General features: G+C 39.5%; 1 protein-coding gene across 1 annotated transcript in view; it reads right to left on the bottom strand.

Moving 5' to 3' along the window:
• Positions 1 to 20,744, bottom strand: part of itpr3 (inositol 1,4,5-trisphosphate receptor, type 3) — a 315,156-nt gene that overhangs the window by 85,753 nt on the left and 208,659 nt on the right. The window contains exons 21-25 of the mRNA XM_059950461.1: positions 17,881 to 18,025; positions 9,331 to 9,527; positions 8,806 to 8,938; positions 5,328 to 5,385; positions 793 to 958 (exon numbers count right to left, since the gene is read on the bottom strand). Coding sequence (XP_059806444.1) covers positions 793 to 958; positions 5,328 to 5,385; positions 8,806 to 8,938; positions 9,331 to 9,527; positions 17,881 to 18,025 — 699 coding nt within the window. The remainder of the gene's footprint in view (positions 1 to 792; positions 959 to 5,327; positions 5,386 to 8,805; positions 8,939 to 9,330; positions 9,528 to 17,880; positions 18,026 to 20,744) is intronic.

The following is a 20,744-nucleotide window of genomic DNA, read 5'->3' as shown; positions in this document are numbered from 1 at the left end:
AACTAACTATTCTATCAAAATCATGGGAACCAAGTCTTCCAGCACTTCTTCTGTGTGAAGAATGATGGCTCTTTGCTCTTGTCACAGGAGAGCAATTAGAGTAAATTACATTCAGACTGGAAAGCTGCACAATGCAACCTTAGGCTAAATATCTATGACTCTAGAACTGCTGCATTACCATAAGACCAGAAAACAGAGGAGCAGAATTAGGTCATTTGACCCATCGAGTTTGCCGTAAGATTCAATCATGGCTGCTTTATTTTCACTTTCAATCCCTATTCTCCTGCTTTCTCTTTATACGCATTGACACCCTTACTAATTAAGTACCTATCAACCACCGTTTTAAATATATATAATGACTTGGCCACTATAACCATCTGTGGCAATGAATTCCACAGATTCACCAACCTCTGCTAAAGAACTTACGACCCATTTCTGTTCTAAAGGGACGTCTCCTATTCAGAGAGTATGCCCTCTGATTCTAGATTCTCCCACTATTGGAGACATCCTTTGCACATCTGCTCTGTCTAGGCTTGTTAATATTGGATAGGTTTCAATAAGATCCTCCTCATTCTATTAAACAGTGAAGACAGGCCCAGAGCCATCAAATTCTTCTCATTTGTTAACCTTTACAGTACCAAGATTATTTTCAAACTTCCTCTGGACTCCCTCCAATACTAGCACATCCTTTCTTAGATATGTGGTGCAAATCTGCTCGCAATATTCCAGTTGCAGTCCGACCAATGCCTTAAGAAGTCCAAGATTTCAAGTTCTTCAAATGGCATTCCTCACCTGTTTGAACGTGGCAAGCAATTCTTGCCTTTGGCTGAAGTGCTTGAACAGCAGCTGTAGAGAGCCCGACACTAGCGGTGGATAATCGTGCATGGTCAGGTGGATGAGCACTCGTAGAAACATCTTGCCACCCTCGTCGTCCACCTCCAGCGCATTGGAGCCTTTACTGTGGGAAAGAAAATGAAGTGCATTATTGAACAGAAGCAGTAAAACAGTGAGACACTTTAGTGTGCTCACTGTTCCCATGCACGACACTGGCAGCGTAACGCTTTACAGCACCAGCATTTGGAAGATCAGGGTTTGATGCCGATCACTGTTTGTAAGGAGTCTGCGTGTTTTCCCTGTGACCAGCAGGTGCTCCAGTTTCCTCTCACATGCCAAAAGACGCACAGGTTAGTAGGTTGCCGGCATACTATGTTGGTGCCCCAAGCACATCCTTAAACTATGTTGGTTGTTGACTCAAGCACCAAATTTCACTGCACGTTTCAGAGTTCCATGCAACAAATCTTCATCTTCATCTTCCTAAAGCCAGATACGGACTACCAACCTGAAGAAACTCATGTTACGTCACAAGAGGAGCTGTTCACCTACTTAAAAAGTCTTGTGAGCTAAGATATTAAAATCAAAACAAGGTCATGAAAAGGCAGGTCCCTGGATAGATACTGGGTTCCGATATGACAAGGATGGACCATAGAAAAGAACTACTAAGTGGCCATGGCTTTGAAGGATTCCAACAAAGCTGACTCAGGATGAGGGAGTTGATCTTTATTCAGTGTCTGTCGGTATGTAGTTAGAAGCTCAGCAGTGACTCCTGTTACAGCTAAACAATCCTTTGAACTAAATTTTGCTTAAATAAGGTAAGACCAGTGTAAAGCAAAGAGGCGACTGATAACAACAAGATGTACCATGGAAAGCATTCTAACTGGCTGCATCATCAACTGGTGTGCAGGGGTTACTGCACAGGATCAAAGTAAGCTGCGGAGATTTGTATAGTTAGTCAGCTCCGTCATGGGCGCTAGCCTCTCTGGCATCCAGGACATCTTCAAGGAACGATGCTTCAGAAAGGTGGAGTCCATTATTAAGGACCCCCATCACCCAGGACATGTCCTCTTCTCATTGCTACCATCAGGAAGGAGGTACAGGAGCTTGAAGGCATGCACTCAATGATTCAGGAACACTTCTTCCCCTCCACCATCAGATTTCTGAATGGACACTTCCTCCCTATTTTTTAATTTCCTATTTTTTGCACTATTTAATGTAACTATTTTTACACACACACACACACACACACACACACACACACACACACACACACACTTATAATTCACAGTTTTTTCTCTATTATCATGTATTGCATTGTACTGCTGCCACAAGTTAAGAAATTTCACAACATATGCCCAGTGATATTAAACTTAATACTGATTCTGATTTGGATTAAATAAAAAGGGGCCTTAAGTGAACACAGTTAAACTTGCACATACTTTTTGATGCAATAATTATAGTCAAGATTGTACACAGATGAATCAGTGCTGCAGGACATGCATGGTACTGGGCCACTATTAAATGGTTTCAAGTAACTCAGGGAAATGGTGGCCTTAGTAGAGCAGAAACACCTCAGTATCGACATTGTAAATGAATGATTCCTCTGTTACCATCCACTGGTGTAAAATATGTGAACTCTATACATCAAAGAACTAAGCTTTCTAGACAACTCTTTTAATTGAGAGAGAATGAAAGTGAAGTGTTAAATGAAGAGTGGGTCCATGAGGATTTCTTAGGAACATTCACCAGTGTGATTATTTGAGCTTTAAACAGGTTCACATGCAAAGACTACTCAAAAGAATGAACCCGATGAATGTAATGAGGAGAAAGTTGTATCAGGTCACTTGTGTTAATTCAAACAATCAGAGGAATGGAGGGATCACATGCATTATGTATTATGCTTCAGGGTCATTAAACTCAACAGAATTCAGTTTCCGAGTGGAGGGCAATGCTGTGTTCTCACTACAGTTTGCTTTCAGCACTTCCAACAGAGAGCTAATATGTACAATTTCAGAGCTAATATCTATAGATTCGGAGCTAACAATAGAGTCTCAGAATCCGCAATGCACACACTTTGTAATCAACTTTATGTGCTATTTGTAGTTAGACTGTATGAATCCTGTGACTTGAACCAAATTGGCAGCATTAATGATGGTGGAAAAGCATCCTGAGAGAAGTTATTAATGAGGTTTATCACATTTTCTCATGTCAAATAGAAGGACAGCCATAAACAATGAGTTATGTTAGTATACACTGCACATGTGTGAATTTTAACATGAAAGCACATTTTAAAATTTGTATGCAGGTGAAAGTGACTGAATATCAAAAGTACTGTTTGTCAGCAATTCATCTCAATTTTGATTAAATTACAGTGGATTCTGGTTCATTGGGCCATCAGTTAATCGGGGTAGAAGAAAAACTAATCGACAAAATAGCCAGGAATCCTTCGATTATTTGGGACACCATGCCTCTTAATGGGGGTAGGATACTGTTACCAACAGTTTCTAACTAGCATTAGTTGCATGCACTTACAGTTGAAGTCAAAAGTTTACAGACACTTAGGTTGAAGCTGAAATGTGCAAATCAATCCCAGAACAGCAGCAAAGGACCTTGTGAAGATGCTGGAGGAAACAGGTAGACAAGTATCTATATCCACAGTAAAATGAGTCCTATATCAACATTACCTGAAAGGCTGCTCAGCAAGGAGAAGCCACTGCTCCAAAACCGCTATAAAAAAAAGCCAGACTACAGTTTGCAAGTGCACATGGGGACAAAGATCTTACTTTTTGGAGAAATGTCCTCTGGTCTGATGAAACAAAAATGGAACTGTTTGGCCATAATGACCATTGTTATTTTGGAGGAAAAAGGGTGAAGCTTGCAAGCCCAAGAACACCATCCCAACCGTGAAGCATGGGGTCGGCAGCATCCTGTTGTGGGGGTGCTTTGCTGCAGGAGGGACTGGTGCACTTCACAAAGTAGATGGCATCATGAGGAAGGAAAGTTATGTGCATATATTGAAGCAACATCTCAAGACATCAGCCAGGAAGTTAAAGCTCGGTTGCAAATGGGTCTTCCAAATGGACAATAACCCCAAGCATACCTCCAAAGTTGCGGCAAAATTGCTTAAGGACAAAAAGTCAAGGTATTGGGGTGGCCCTCACAAAGCCCTGACCTCAATCCGACAGAAGATTTGTGGGCAGAACTGAAAAAGCATGTGCGAGCAAGGAGGCCTACAAACCTGACTCAGTTACACCAGTTCTGTCTGGAGGAATGGAACAAAATTCCAGCAGCTTAACGTGAGAAGCTTGTGGAAGGCCACCAAAATGTTTGACCCAAGTTAAACAATTGAAAGGCAATGCCACCAAATACTAACAAAGTGTATGTAAACTTCTGACCCACTGGGAAAGTAATGAAAGAAATAAAAGTTGAAATAAATCATTCTCTGTACTATCATTCTGACATTTCACATTCTTAAAATAAAGTAGTGATCCTAACTGACCAAAGGCAGGGAATGTTTTTTAGGATTAAATGTCAGGAATTGTGAAAAACTGAGTTTAAATGTATCTGGCTAAGGTGTATGTAAACTTCTGACTTCAACTGTACGTGGCTATCAGACACAACCCTGAGCTTCAAGTGAATAGTTTTTAAATAGCATCAATTATGTGTGTGTTCAAAAATCAGCAATTTTTGTCCCTGATTATTGACAAGAAATAAGCAGTAAGCCAATTCACAACAGTTCTGCTCACTGTCATTTCAAGCATTCGGGCTTGGAGATGCCTGAAATGTTCGGGAGTAAAAACAAAACAATTTCACTACTTCAACAAATCAGAAGCTATGAAGAATTAGAATTCTACAATGAAACTGATGATTTGGAGGGTGTAATTGTTGATCGCTTTGCATGAACGCAGTCTATCATCTGCATTAGGTGTCTGCGATGATTTCATTCAATTACAATCAAAAGAACGAGAGAGATGAATTTCTCTGATGATAACTATTAAGAACTAATGCTCAGTTTTATAGTAATGTAGTAGTATTGGTAACATTCTACTTTGTTCTGTATTTCATTTAAACACTTAGTTTGTTAGATTGTCTTTTTTATATCTTTTTAACTATTTCCATGTATGCCCTTAACTCCTGGTGGAGTCATTGGGGTGCCATCATGACAAGCTTTCTGCACTTATCTTTTTGGTGATTGCTCATCATACAGTGTGTCTTGGGCATCTGAAATCTGGCGGAGCCCGTCCCTCTCCAGGTTTTTGGAGAGAGCTGGATTTGAACTGAGGTCTGACACTGATGCCACTACACCAACCAGCCTGCTTCAGTTAATCGGGACAGCCGCTAAATGTTACCAAAGTGTACTAATCCTGATGTGCTGCACTTAACCACACATATTGCAACTTTCCAGGCACCCTCTTTTTTATCTTCATAGTTACAGCTCTAATTTCCGCAATCTTAGAAGAAAATATAATCAAAATGCTCATCAAGACACTTACCCAACTTCAAACATATATTCTGCTTTCTCACTGATATGATCAAGGTTTACTGTCGAGGCTGTAAGAGAAATGCAGTGTTTAATTAAGTATAATCGCTTAAGCCAGTAAGGAAACAAACGCAGGCTGATAATTAACTGTTAAACTTTTCATTTTTAACCAACTATGAATTGCAAAACCAAAAAAAAATTCTAACCTATCCTTTGCGCTTGTGCAACCACTTTGGCAGCATCAAACTTTATTTTAAGAGTGCTGATTTTAAAATACTGATATTATTCATGGACTTTGAGTGAATAACAATTTGCTGGTTAATGCACAATAAATGTGCTAACCAATAGCGCAAGTGGATAATGATGGAAAATAAACTGAATTAATACTAATGCGGGTGTCTGCCTGACTTTAAGTCTGTGGATATTATTTTATTGTCATTTTCAGTGAAGTAGCTGTTTCTGATCAAAACCAACAACTGATACATTTGCCTAAGACTGTTGTAATAATTAAAAATACAGAGTTTCATCGTGCAACGAAAATAACTGAAACAAACTTGCCCAAAGTAAAAGAAGAATTGTAATTCTATTCATAATGCAAGCTTGGTTATTCATGCCAGGAGACAGATAGCTGGAGCTGCAATGTGGCTAACCTAGTTGAACTGATTTTTCAACAATTACAAAGCTAGTTAGAAACAATGGCTCAAGGTAACAACATCAATTATAATGCGCTGTCAATCACTGAAAGTTGCACATTGACAGCTGTTAATAGTTCATCGACAAAGTCAATATAATTACTGTTTCTTCAATAATGTATAAAAATGTTTAAAAATGTTTCAATCTATTTAATACTAGAATCAGAAATTAAATAGATGCTGGAATGATTCTAGCAGGATAAAATTAGAACCATATGTGATGAAAAGGAAATGTACTTCTCCAAGTCTCAGTTGCAATGTAAGCCATCCCCTTCCTCGCTACCACGATCTCACCTATGAACAGGACTACACAATCCCTTTCTCTTTGCACAAGAAATACCTACCACCCACCTGATCTGGGTTATTGATTTCGATTTCCTGACCTGTGTCCAGCTGATCCCACTGTAAACCCTGCTCCCACCTCCACTGCAGCAAACAATGTGTCGATTAGATAACGCCATTCGGTCATCTACAGAATAACATTTACAAAGTTCCCACACATTGGAACTTCATACAAGGCAAGATGTTTCTTCAGTCATACAATGAAACCCATCCTTGAGAGTTTTACATCCAAATTTCATCTCCAACGAGCAAACAGAATATGAATCTTTTGAACAGTGACCACCATTTCAAGGCCTGAATCTACATCTCTGAGCCAAAGAAATCCACGCAGATGAAAGATTATTGAGCTTTTTTTGTTCCTTTCATGATCTTTCCCTTCTGGTTCAAAGTACATATATTATCAGTTCATATACGTCACCATATACAACCCTGAGGTTCATTTTCTTGTGGACATAATCAATAAATCTTTAGAATAACAGAGTCAATGGAAGACCATTAAGTAGGGCGTTCAACCAGAATGCAGAAGGCAACAAACTGTGCAAATACAACAGAGGAAATAGTAATAAATAAACAAACAAACAAAAAGTATCAAAAATATGAGATGAAGAGTCTGTTGGTTGTGGGAACATTTCAATGATGGGGCAAGTGTAGTTAAGTGAGGTTCTCCCCTTTGGTTCAAGAGCTTGATGGTTGAGGGGTAGTAATTGTTCCTGAACTTGTTAGTACAGGTCCTGAGGCTCCAGTACCTTCTTTCTGATAGCAGCAGTGAGAAGAGAGCATGGCCTGGGTGGTGGAGGTCCCAGATGATGGACGCTGCTTTTCTGCGACAACATTTCATGTAGATGTGCTGAATAGTTCGGAGAGCTTCACCAGTGATGGACTGGGCTATATCCACTGCTTTTTGTAGGATCTTCTCTTCAAGGGCATGGGTGTTTCCATACCAGGCTGTGATGCATAACTAGCTGTTGTTCCAGCAATGTTACTCTGAATTTGTACCATTTGACATCCTTGAACTTTTGTTTTGGAATGACTCGGAACTTCACACCTCTGAAAGCCACTACCTTCCATCCTTTGGCCTTCCCACCTTGCTGGAATGAGGTAAGCCTGCCCTAGTCTCAGGATTCATTTTCACTCAACAATGACGACAGCCAAAGCAACTAGAAAACTGCCAACCCACAGCACTGATATCAGCCATCAAAGATCATAAAACAGAACTCATCAATATGCAACGAAGCAAGATTCGTCACACAATAACGATAAATACAGCCAGCACACAATTGCCTCAGATTCATTGTTCCACTAATCCTTTTGCCTCCAATTTCAGCTTTGATCTGGCATTCCAATCCTTTCTGTAACAGCTTCCCTGCCCTAACTCCTCAAATCCAGATGTCAACTCAGAATCAGAATCAGGTTTATTATCACTGGCATGTGTCGTGAAATTCGCTAATTTAGCAGCAGCAGTTCAATGCAATACATAATATAGAAGAAAAAAATTAAAACAATAAATAAGTAAATCAATTACAGTCTATTCATATTGAATAGATTAAAAATCATGCAAAAACTGAAAAATATATATTAAAAAAGTGAGCTTATATTAAAAACTTCTGAAAGCAACTGCTTTTCCTCAGCTCTTGCAATCATTGGTCAAGGATTCTGTGGCGAGTAGGATGAAAATAAGAAAAATGAGTCGTATACAAATATTACAACGAGAAAGTTTGTGAGGATGTACATGGAGGCATTATCTAGCTGATGAATTAAATACAAAACTACTCGGTCATAAACAGTCAGGGAGATATACACTAAACTGGAGAGAGGACAACATCAAGGAAGGAATAGAATGAGAGTAAGAAAAGGAATTGAAGAAAACTGTTACAGATTCTAAACAAAAATGTAGGAAAGAATAGTGAGACTGGTAACAGAATAGGAAAGGAGTTAGAAAATGGGAGAAAAGCAGTGAGATATAGTAGCTGTAAAACATTCATTTTAAAGCTGTTGAATAATCATCTCACATTTTTTACAGAAAACAAAATATGTCAGATAAAAATTATAGATTGCATTAAGCTGGCCATTACTTCCTACAATTATTACAGTATGGTTCTGGAATTATTTTTAGTTACACACAGTATTTTTTTCAGAAACACTATGAAATGTTATTCCTTTCAATGTTTAATGTAGTTACAAATCTACATTAAACACTGCAATTGAAACTTGGTTCTACCAAAGCCTATGGAATCACATTCCAGAACGAAAGTTCAATGTGCAGATATTTCTAAAGAGTGTATTTAATAATTGTAACAGAAAAAAAATATTTCAGCACCATCTCAGAATGTTTGCAGAAAGGTTTCCTACATATGTGTAGAACTCAGTGTCAAAACTACAGCACAGCACAGCTCTCAAAATTCTGTCTCAGTGGAATTTCACAACAAATATTTTTGAAAGGTGAGTTATGTTAGTTACCTGTAGATTCCAGGAATGGGTTGGTAGGACTATCAGATGTGTTCTCTGAGGTACTTTCGCTGTCATCAAATTCCTTTTTAAACACTGAGAGCAGGTATGAAATTCGGAAGTCTAACCTGACATTAAGGATGAACTGGAAGGTAAAGAGATAAAATTAATTCAGAGAATCCTTCTTCGTTAGGGAGAAAAAATGGTAGAAGTTGAGAAAACATTTGCTTTCTGTCTTGACTAGTTTGGGTTTTGCTTCTTGTGTAATGTCTCAAATTACTGAAAATCTTGCACTGATAATCCTCCAACTCAATGGGTTGAATGGCTGAAAATTTCAAAACAAAAAGTACTGGCAAAAATAATTCCTATGTACTACATATACTACATGGCAACTTGCTCCTTCTGATATATTCTCAGATTTACAATTTCCTTTTCTGTTGGCCTGAAGTAGGATATACTCTACTCAAATCTTTTAGGTTTAAGACCGTGGATAAATTTGAAAAAAAAAATCAACATAGGAACAATGGTCTTTCATACCTGTAAAATCTCCAGGATTTTCAGTTTTGTATCCATAACAGTGATGTTTTTACTGTCAGGAATATCCTTTGACTTTATCGGTGGCTCTATTCTGGGATTGGGAGTTGGAGCAGGATTAAAAATAGAGTGTTTTCTATACAGAACCATAGTGGATACAATGTGTCCAACTCCATGGATTGAATTCTTCATACTTTTTCCTAAAATAAATATGGGGAAGAGGCAGAAATGGGTAACAAACTAATCATAAATAGTACCTTATGCATGCTAAATCTATAAGTGTCCAGACAATATTTTTTGAATAGTAATAACATAGTTCTTTTACATTGCTTCCTCACTCTTCAACTGAAAAGTTATTCTTTTCTAAAAAAAAATACCGAGAATTAGTGAAGCTGTAAAGTTAACAGTTACTTTGTAAAAAAAAATGTTGATCGCTTCTGGTGGGTCTGAGTCAAATTTCAACAGTGGAAGGATTTTGAACATCTTTAAAATAATCATCAGTTTAGGAGTTAAGAAAATGTTTCATGTTATGTCATCATTGAGTTCTCACTCTCACTTAGGTTTGGTATCCTGCTGTTATAGAATATAAAGTTATTTTATTTTTCAAAGAGATTGATTCACTATTGACAATTTACCTGCAGAAAGTGCAGATAAATTGCATGAGCCTGTTAGTGTGGTACAATACACTTAAAAGCAAAGTTTTTAAAAAGTTACATTTATAAGTGAGAATGCTAGAACATGAATGACATGATTATTTGTCTTAAATGGGAAGTCATCAAATTTTATAGTTGCTAGCTGAAATCATGCATTTAATATTTGTGGCAAAATATTTGCCTGATGTTCTGCTAGGTTGATCTAGATATTGATCTGTTTAATAGAAATAGGTTGAAAAAGGAGCAAGGGTTTACTAAAGCATATTAATGCATTCATGATTAAAAGTGAAGATTTATACCAACACCGAAATAGTATAGTCCTGATGATTGTGCTCAGGAACGCACTTTATTCCTTATCCCCTGAAAATTGATCTTTCTATAAATATCCAGCATTTATGAAAGTAGTTACATAAAACTGTGGTTAAATTTAATAGACAGATTTAAATTGTAAGTGACATTTGTAGAATGTAGAGAATACAGGCACTTCAGCCCATAATGTTGTACTGATCTTTTAACCTATTATAACACTTCCCTCCAACATAACCCTTCAATTTTTCTCATCCATGTGCCTATCAAAGAGTTTCTTAAATATCCCTAATTTATCTGCCTTTACCATCTTCCCAGCAGCATGTTCCACATGCTCACCATTGTGTGTGTAAAAACAGTACCACTGATATTCCCCCGATACCTTCCTCCAATCATCTTAAAATTATGCCCTCTCATATTAACCATTTCTGTCCTAGAAAAGGACACTCCATCTATGCCTCATCACCTGATACATAGACTGGCTGGTGGCACAATGGCATCAGTGCCAGACTCCGGAGCGAAGGCTCCCGAGTTCGAATCCAAGTCGGGACACCCCCGAGCACACTTTCCATCCGTGCTGGGTTGAGCGTTGAGCTAGCCACTCAGCCTCGTAAAAAACAAAGGGTCGAGTCAGCAACATTCATATCGTGACCCGGTGAATCCTAAAGGAGACCAATCCTGACACCATGTGCCAGACAAGAATGGCTGACTATCTGGTGCGACAAGCTAAAAAAAAATCTTATACAAATCTACTAATTTGCCTCGCATTGTCTTCCATTCCAAAGGTAAAGCCCGAGCTTACCTCAACCTCATGATACACACTCTCTAAACCAGGCGGCATCCTGGTAAATCTGCTCTCCATCCTCCAAAAGCTTCCATGTCTTTCCGACATTAAGGTGACCAAAACTGAACACAACATTCTGAGCAACACACACAAAATGCTGAGGAACTCAGCAGGCCAGACAGCATCTACAGAAAAAAGTACAGCTAATGTTTTGGGCTGAGATCGCTCAGCAGGTCTCAGCCAGAAACATCAACTGTATTTTTTCCCGTAGGTGCTGCGTGGCCTACTCAGTTCCTCCAACATTTTGTGTGTGTTGCTTTGATTTCCAGCATCTGCAGATTTTCTGTTGTTTGTGACACTACTATGAGTGTGTTCCAACCAGGGTATAATGGAGATATTGCCTCATAGCTCTTGAACTCAATCCCCCAACTAATGAAGGCCAGCACTCCGTACACCTTAACTACCACATCAGCTAGTGCAGCAACTTTGAGGGATCTATGGATGAGAATCCCAAGCTTGCTCTTTTCCTCCACACTGCCATTCATTCTGTACTCTGACTTCAAGCTCAATCTTCCAAAGTGACTCATTTCAGACTTTTCCGGGATAAACTCTGTCTGCCTCTTCTCAGACCAGCTCTGCATTCTATCAATGTCCTGTTGTAACCTAAGACAACTTCCTACACTACACACAGTTTTGTGACACCTATAAAATTACTAACCCACCTTTCCACTTCTTCATCAACTTAGGTCATTTCTAATCAAAAAGAGCAGCGTTCGCTGAAGTGATCCTTGTGGAGCACCACTCGTCACTGACTTCAGGCAGGTATTCTCCATCTAGTACCACTATATGTCTGTGTCTGTGGACAAGTCAATTCCAAATCCACACAGCCAAGTTTCACTGGATCCAAGCCTCTTGTCTTTTTGAATGAGCCTACCAGAGAGAAGCTTGTCAAATACTTTACCTAAATATGTATATACCACATCCTCTGCTCCATCTTCATCATTTGTCACTTTTCAAAGAATTCAATTATGCTTGTAAGACATCACCGGCCTCTCGCAAAGCGAAGCAGATTATCTCTAAGTAGACTATGCTTCTCCAAATGCTCATAAATCATGTCTCAAGGAATCCCCTCTGGTGTTTTTTCCCACATTGACGCAAAACGTACTGGTCTATAATTCCGAGGATTATTATCTTCCTTGAACAAAAGACTAATGTTTGCCCCCTCCAATTATTTTTTGCTGCCCTCTAATTATCTTGTACTATGCTTGTGGTCAGTGATGACACAAAGGTCATCAACAATGGTGCACCAATCTCTTCCTTTACTTTTTGTAGAAACTTGTGGTGTGTCTCTTGTGGTGTGGCTCCAGGGACTCATCTAACCTAATGTTCTACAAAAGTTCTTAAAGTTGACATGTTCCCCTCTTCTAAGCTGTTCTCACATTTGTTAAGGTCCCTCTCACTGGTGAACACTGAAACAATGTATTCAGTAGGAACTTCTTCACTCCTCCAACTCCAGGCGCATTTCCTCTTTTATCCCTGAACAATCCTATCCTCACTCTATTCATTCTCTTGTTCTTCATGTATGGTACATGTAGAATGCCTTGGGGTTTTCCTAAGTTCTACACACCAAGGATTTCTTATGTCCCTTTCTAGCTTTTCTAAGTCCCTTATTAAGTTTCTTGCTGGCTGCCTCAAAGCTCTCAAGAGACATGACTGAAATGTGCTTCCTAAAACCTTATGTATTCTTCTTTCTTCATACAAGCAGAATTACTTCAAAAGTTTTTTTTTTCCTTGATGGCACATGATATACAGCTATACTTGCATAATTTTGTATAGATATAATGCAGAATGAACAGGAAAACATTGGAGAAGGAAGTCTGAGAATCAGAATGGGAGTGCGGCGGGAGCCATTTCGATTTTTTCTTCTTCTCATCAGAGTTAAGAGAGGCGGGACTGCGCAGGTGTGTGACATCGGGCAGTGAAGTGTGGAAGATTTAAAAGGAACACAGCCTTATACAATGGGCAGCATCGTTTGCAGGCAGCTGAGTGAGCCGGGAGCAGAGCAAAGGTTTAAGGGCTTGGGCTCAACGGGCTTAGGCGAAAACAGGTGAGGCAAGGTAGGATTAGTTTTCAATTTTTCCTGTTATTTGAGGAAAGGGGGACGTATGAGTGTGATGGAAGCTTGTTGTTCTCGATGTCGGATGTGGGAGGTCCTGGAGTCTCCGAGCCTCCCGGACGTCCACATCTGCACCAGGTGCGCCGAACTGCAGCTCCTCAGGGACCGTGTTAGGGAACTGGAGCTGCAGCTCGATGACCTTCGTCTGGTCAGGGAGAGTGAGGAGTTGATAGAGAGGAGTTACAGGCAGGTGGTCACACCAGGACCACGGGAGGCAGACAAGTAGGTCACAGTTAGGAGGGGGGAGGGGAAGTGTCAGGTACTAGAGAGTACCCTGTGGCTGTACTCCTCAACAGTAAGTACTCCTGTTTGAGTACTGTTGGGGGGGACAACAGTACCTGGAGTAAGCAACAGTGGCCGTGCCTCCGGCACAGAGTCCGGCTCCGTAGCTCAGAAGGGAAGGGAAAGGAAGAGGGGACTCGGTATTTAGGGGGTCAGATAGGCAATTCTGTGGATGCAGTCAGGAGACCCGGATGGTAGTTTGCATCTGTGGTGCAAGGGTCCGGAATGCTTCTGATCGTGTCCAAGATATCCTTAAGTGGGAAGGTGAAGAGGTCGTGGTACATATAGGTACCAACGACATAGGTAGGAAAAGGGAAAAGGTCCTGAAAGGAGAATATAGGGAGCTAGGAAGGGAGTTGAAAAGAAGGACCAGAAAGGTAGTAATCATGGGATTACAGCCTGTGCCACACGACAGTGAGAGTAGGAATGGAATGAGCTGGAGGATGAATGCGTGGCTGAGGGATTGGAGCAGAGGGCAGGGATTCAGGTTTCTGGATCACTGGGACCTCTTTTGGGGCAGGTGTGACCTGAACAAAAAGGACGGGTTGCACTTGAATCCTAAGTGGACCAATATCCTGGTGGGGAGATTTGCGAAGGCTACTGGGGAGACTTTAAACTAGAATAGTTGGGGGGGGGGTGGGAATCAAATTGAAGAGACTATGAGAGAGGAGGTTAGTTCACAAATAGAGAAAGCTAGTAGACAGTGCGTGAGGGAGGATAGGCAGGTGAAACAATAGGAGAGCGCTCAGACTGAAGATGTAGGGGAGAAGGAAGAAAAAGATAATGAAATTGTTTGCACCGTTAGGGATAAACTGACAGTAAGAGGTGGAGAATTTCTTATATACATCTATTTTAATGCTAGGAGCATTGTAAGAAAGGTGGATGAGCTTAGAGCATGGATTGATACCTGGAAATATGACATTGCGATTAGTGAAACATGGTTGTAGGAGGGGTGTGATTGGCAACTAAATATTCCTGGATTTCATTGCTTCAGGTGTGATAGAATCAGAGGGGCAAGAGGGGGAGGTGTTGCATTGCTTGTCAGAGAAAATATTACAGCGGTGCTTTGGCAGGATAAATTAGAGGGCTCGTCTAGGAAGGTTATTTGGGTGGAATTGAGGAATGGGAAAGTGTAGTAACACTTATAGGGGTGTAATATAGACTGCCTAATGGGGAGCATGAATTGGAGGAGCAAATTTGTAAGAAGATAGCAGATATTTGTATTAAGCACAGGGTTGTGATTGTGGGAGATTTTAATTTTCCACACATAGACTGGGAAGCCCAAACTGTAAAAGGACTGGATGGTTTGGAGTTTATAAAATGTGTGCAGGTTAGTTTTTTGCAGCAATACATAGAGGTACCAACTGAAGAAGGGGCAGTATTGGAGCTCCTGTTAGGGAATGAGATAGGTCAGGTGACGGAGGTATGTGTTGGGGAGCACTTCGGGTTCAGTGATCACAATACCATTAGTTTCAATATAATTATGGAGAAGGAAATGACTGGACCCAGGGTTGAGTTTTTTTGATTGGAGAAAGGGTAACTTTGAGGAGATGCAAAAGGATTTAGGAGGAGTGGATTGGGACAATTTGTTTTATGGAAAGGATGTAACAGAGAAATGGAGGGCATTTAAAGGTGAAATTTTGAAGGTACAGAATCTTTATGTTCCTGTTAGTTTGAAAGGAAAGGTTAAAAGTTTGAGAGAGCCATGGTTTTCAAGGGATATTAGAAACTCGGTTCGGAAAAAGAGAGATACCTACAATAAATATAGGCAGCATGGAGTAAATGAGATGCTTGAGGAATATAAAGAATGTAAAAAAACCTTAAGAAAGAAATTAGAAAAAACTAAAAGAAGACATGAGGTTGCTTTGGCAAGTAAGGTGAAAATAATTCCAAAGGGTTTCTACAGTTATATTAATAGCAAAAGGATAGTAAGAGATAAAATTGGTTCCTTAGAGAATCAGAGTGGACAGCTATGTGTGGAGCCAAAAGAGATGGGGGAAATTTTGAACAATTTCTTTTCTTCGATATTCACTAAGGAGAAGGATATTGAATTGTGTAAGGTAAGGGAAACAAGTAGGGTAGTTATGGAAACCATGATGATTAAAAAAGAGGAAGTACTGGCCCTTTTAAAGAATATAAAAGTGGATAAGTCTCCTGCTCCTGACAGGATATTCCCTAGGACCTTGAGGGAAGTTAGTGTAGAAATAGCAGGGGCTCTGACAGAAATATTTCAAATGTCATTAGAAATGGGGTTGGTACCAGAGGATTGGCGTATTCCTCATGTGGTTCCATTGTTTAAAAAGGCTTCTAAGAGTAAACCTAACAATTATCGGCCTGTAAGTTTGATGTCAGTGGTGGGTAAATTAATGTGAAGCATTCTTAGAGATGGTATATATAATTATCTGGATAGACAGGGTCTGATTAGGAACAGTTAACATGGATTTGTACGTGGAAAGTCATGTTTGACAAATCTTATTGAATTTTTTGAAGAGGTTACTAGGAAAGATGACAAGGGTAAAGCAGTGGATGTTGTCTGTATGGACTTCAGTAAGGCCTTTGACAAGGTTCCACACGGAAGGTTAATTAGGAACTTTCAATCGTTAGGTATTAATGTTGAAGTAGTAAAATGGATTCAACAGTGGCTGCATGGGAGATGCCAGAGAGTAGTGATGGATAACTGTTTGTCAGGTTGGAGGCCTATGGCCAATGGTGTGCCTCAGGGATCTGTAGTGGGTCCGATGTTGTTTGTCATATACATTAATGATCTGGATGACGGGGTGGTAAATTCATTTAGTAAGTATGGAGATAATACTATGATAGGTGGTGGTGTGGAACATGAAGCGGGGTTTTCAAAGCTTGCAGAGAGATTTAGGCCAGTTAGAACAGTGGACTGAAAGATGGCAGATGGAGTTTACTGCTGATAAGTGTGAGGTGCTACATTTTGGTAGGAATAATCAAAATAGGACCTACATGGTAAATGGTAGGGCATTGAGGAATGCAGTAGAACAGAGTGATCTAGGAATAATGGTGCATGGTTCCCTGAAGGTGGAATCTCATGTGGATAGGGTGGTGAAGAAAGCTTTTGGCATGTTGGTCTTTATAAATCAGAGCATTGAGTATCGGAGTTGGGATGTAATGTTAAAATTGTACAAGGCATTGGTGAGGCCAAATTTGGAGTATTGTGTACAGTTCTGGTCACCGAATTATCGGACAGCTGTCAACAAAATAGAGAGAGTACAGAGGAGGTTTACTAGAATGTTACCTGGGTTTCAGCACCTAAGTTATAGAGAAAGATTGAACAAGTTAGGTCTTTATTCTTTGGAACATAGAAGGTTGAGGGGGGGCGACTTGATAGAGGTATTTAAAATTATGAGGGGGTTAGATAGAGTTGACCTGGATAGACGTTTTCCACTGAGTAAGGGAGATTCAAACAAGAGGACATGAGTTGAGAGTTAAGAGGCAAAAGTTTAGGGGTAACACGATGGGGAACTTCTTTACTCAGAGGGTGGTAGCTGTGTAGAATGAGCTCCCAGTAGAAGTGGTAGAGGCAGGTTCGATATTGTCATTTAAAAAAAAAATTGGATAGGTATATGGACAGGAAAGGAATGGAAGGTTATGGGCTGGGGCGGAGATGGCCTGTTTCCGTGCTGTAATTGTTATATGGTTATAACGAAGGTTTGTTTCTATCTTTAGCTGTGTGAAGGACTGTTCTCTTATTTCCAAACTAGATAAGTGGATGTTTACATACTAAAAATATTAATGCCTAACTCTGTAATTCTATGTAGACTATAAGACCGAGGTATTACAATTTTTCAAAATACAAGATGATAATATTTTATTATCATCCCCATGGTCCTGGAGGAATATTTTTTTTCATTTTTACTCTGTACTGTACCAGCGATTATGGTTGAAATGACAATAAAAGCAACTTGACTTGACTTGACTTCCCACTATCTACTGTTGATATTCCTGTCACCATTTTGACTGAGGTCCTGAGACAGGTGAAATTTCCCCTCTAGAAATAGGAATTCCCCTCGAGAAACAGGTGGGAACTTCATTCAAAGATGTAGGTCAATATTTGATGCAGCATAAATCTGCTACATTCCTGAATTAACAATGGAGGAGGAGAACAGACTTATCAGGAATGCCGAACAATATAAATAGTCATACTGTTCTTGAGCCTAAAACCAGAGAAGGTTGGTCTTAGGATCAGGAACATAAAACTTCCAGTAGGGTGTATTCATGATGCAAATAGTGAACTTGTTTGTAGTTTTTACCTATTGCTTGATGGGAAAGGCACCACATCAAAAATAAACAACCGGTGAACCAAACTATTCACTTGAAAGGCCTACCGGTGCTCTCTTCGTGATACATCACGTCTGTATCACTGGGATCATGTATACAATCTATTATATTGAGGATTGTCCTGGTCAGCCTTAAGAGCTCAGCAAAGTTGTAGAAACCAAAATAAATCAGATGTCTAGCCAAGCTGACCACCTGGAATAGAAAGTAAAACAGAAAGATCGGTGATATTGAATGCACACAACAAAAACAAGACTAGATTCCTTACCCTGCTCAGTTAATAAGTACTTTAATCAAACAATACAATAAATATTATGAAGGAGTGTTTGCAAGATCACCCATGAAAAGTCATGTCTTCCATCAGGCTTGCTTTATTCGCAGATAGCGGTGCCCAGGAATAGTATGAGAGACAAAGGTCAAACAAAGGCAGGTAATGCACAAGATTAATAATTGCAGCAATGCATGGTTTGATTCAGAATTCCAACTGTATTACAATCCTAATGTCAGAATGATGTTCATTACACGTGTGTTGTTCAACAGCAAACAAGGTGCACACGAGCATCGGAAGTCATTACATCAGCAGGTAATACAAATACTACCCATTGATTTCAAATAAAATAGGACAGCGGAACCATAACGATGAAAGCAACTCTATTCTGGTTAAGGATCCCTGGGTTCACTGACTATGGCCACAGAGCAGTAGCGGTAATGGAAACTTCCCAGTTGAGTTCAAATTTAATGTTAGCAAGTGATAAAACATGGCAAAGTTTTCACTGAGAATAACAGAGTTATTCTTCCACAAAGAGCATCAATAACTTTCCTCAACCAAAAGTGGAGAGTGAAGCATAAGATGTCAAAGAATGAAATGTGCCCGCGTTCTAATGCACCCTGCTGGCTACTGAATAAGCAATCCATGTCCTCTTCTGATTTTGAGGCTGTGGATGCAGTAGATCAAAGTTTTCAATCATAACATCCTTAACGAAGCATCTCTCACACTCTTCCTCACTTTGTTTGGAGAATTTCCTTCTTTACATTCCTGTGCCAGTTTGGCTGCCTCATAAGAACTATTCTTCCCACTCTCATTCTTACATCAAAGTATCTTGGTCTGTGTTTCTACTAGTCATTGCTTATTTTACCAGTGTTGACTGCATTTCAGAAGGAGCACCTAATAGTACAACAATAGCTGGGTGCACTAAACACTTACAGAATTGTAGCAACAACTAGTAGAAATCATCCAGTAACTAACACAAAACTGACAAGTTTTCCATTAGAACTGCATCTCACCATATTTGTCCACATGACAATAAACATGGCATTTAATAGTATAGTGGGGAAGTTCCTTCATTGTGTATGGTTATTGAAGGAGATTAACTGGAACATCAAGTTCAACAATGAAGCACAAGAGATGCCTGAATGGAGGTATTGGCTATCTGTGGGTGTTTACTGCGCACAAGCTACTGGCCTCATCTGCAACACTCTTTTCTTTCTTTCTTTTTACAATATTTTTATTCAGAAGAAAAAAAACAAGATTTACAGAGTGCAACACATAGATACATCTCAACATAACTTGAGTACATTCATATATTGTGATAAAATTGATCAAAATATTATAGCATAACACATAAAGGTATACCACTCTGTAATCAAAAATTTAAAGATAGGTCATACATCATAAAATATTTTTTTATATAAAAAAGTCAACCCACTGCCAACTACCAAAGACAAAAGCTAATGATGATAATGGATAATTAGTATTAAAACATATTCGCTTAAGAAGAGAAGATAAAAAATATACATAAAAGTCTGTGCACTGTTAAATTTTATAAATTGGAAAAGTAATTTAGGAAAGGTCCCTGCAACACTCACTGAACAAGTGTGAGGCAATTATTACCTCAAGTCATCATGTCTATTGTGAAGAGGATGGAGGCAAGTATTCAGAAGCTCATGGACAAAACCTTACAGTCAGTGGCAAATACTAGAACCAGAGAAAATTAACAGCACCGGCTATGACTGTGACATTCATAAAAGAGATACTGGCCTAATCCCACCTTCCATCTTTTAGTCTGTAGTGTGGAGATTAGAATTCTTCAGTTACATATCCTAGGAATGTTTAAATGTGTTTTTACAGCCTCTTCCATCCTTTCCAGCACTGAGTTCCAAATGCAGCCACACTTGGTTGTTTTTTCCTTTCCCCATTCCACCCCCTCCCTCATCTCCCTTCTAATCTAATAAACCATTCTAAATCTATGGCCCTTTATTTTTTAATCCTCTTCTGGGAAACCTGGACTTTACTATTTTCTCAATGTAGTCTTCTCATCATGTTAAAATGCTTCTCTGCCTCCTTTCAAAACAACCCAAACTTTCCTACAGTTTTCAAAACCAGAAAACGTCTTGACCCAAAACCTTGACTTCATTTCCGTCCATAGATGATGTCTAGTCCACTGAGTTCCTCCAGCATCTTGTGGTCACCTGAAATTCTGCAATCTCTTGCGTCTCTATAGCACCACAAAACCTCTTTACACTCTGTCCAGTTCAAACACATCATTCCTATATTGCGGTATCAAAACTTGGGTGGGGTATTTAATCTGTAGCCTGGCTAGTGTTGTATACAACTCTAGAACCAAATCTCTGCTGTTATAGTCTAATCCTCAGACATTAAATGATACAGTACTACAGCACAGAAAGAGATCCCTTGGCCCATCTATTTCATGCTGACCCAATCTTTTGCCTCATTCCATCATACCCAGACTATATTCCTCCATACCCTATCATCCATGTACCTATTCCAAACTTCTCTCAAATTTTTCCAATTGAACCTCATTGAAAACGACTGCTGGCAGTTCTTCCCACATTTGCACCTCCCTCTGGAGAAAAAGGTCTCCCTCAGACTCATCTCAAATATTTTACCTTTTAC

This window comes from Hypanus sabinus, chromosome 25, assembly GCF_030144855.1.
Source record: "Hypanus sabinus isolate sHypSab1 chromosome 25, sHypSab1.hap1, whole genome shotgun sequence".
Taxonomy (NCBI): domain Eukaryota; kingdom Metazoa; phylum Chordata; class Chondrichthyes; order Myliobatiformes; family Dasyatidae; genus Hypanus; species Hypanus sabinus.
Note: the sequence above shows the minus strand (reverse complement) of the source record. Positions and strands in the feature narration are given on the sequence as shown.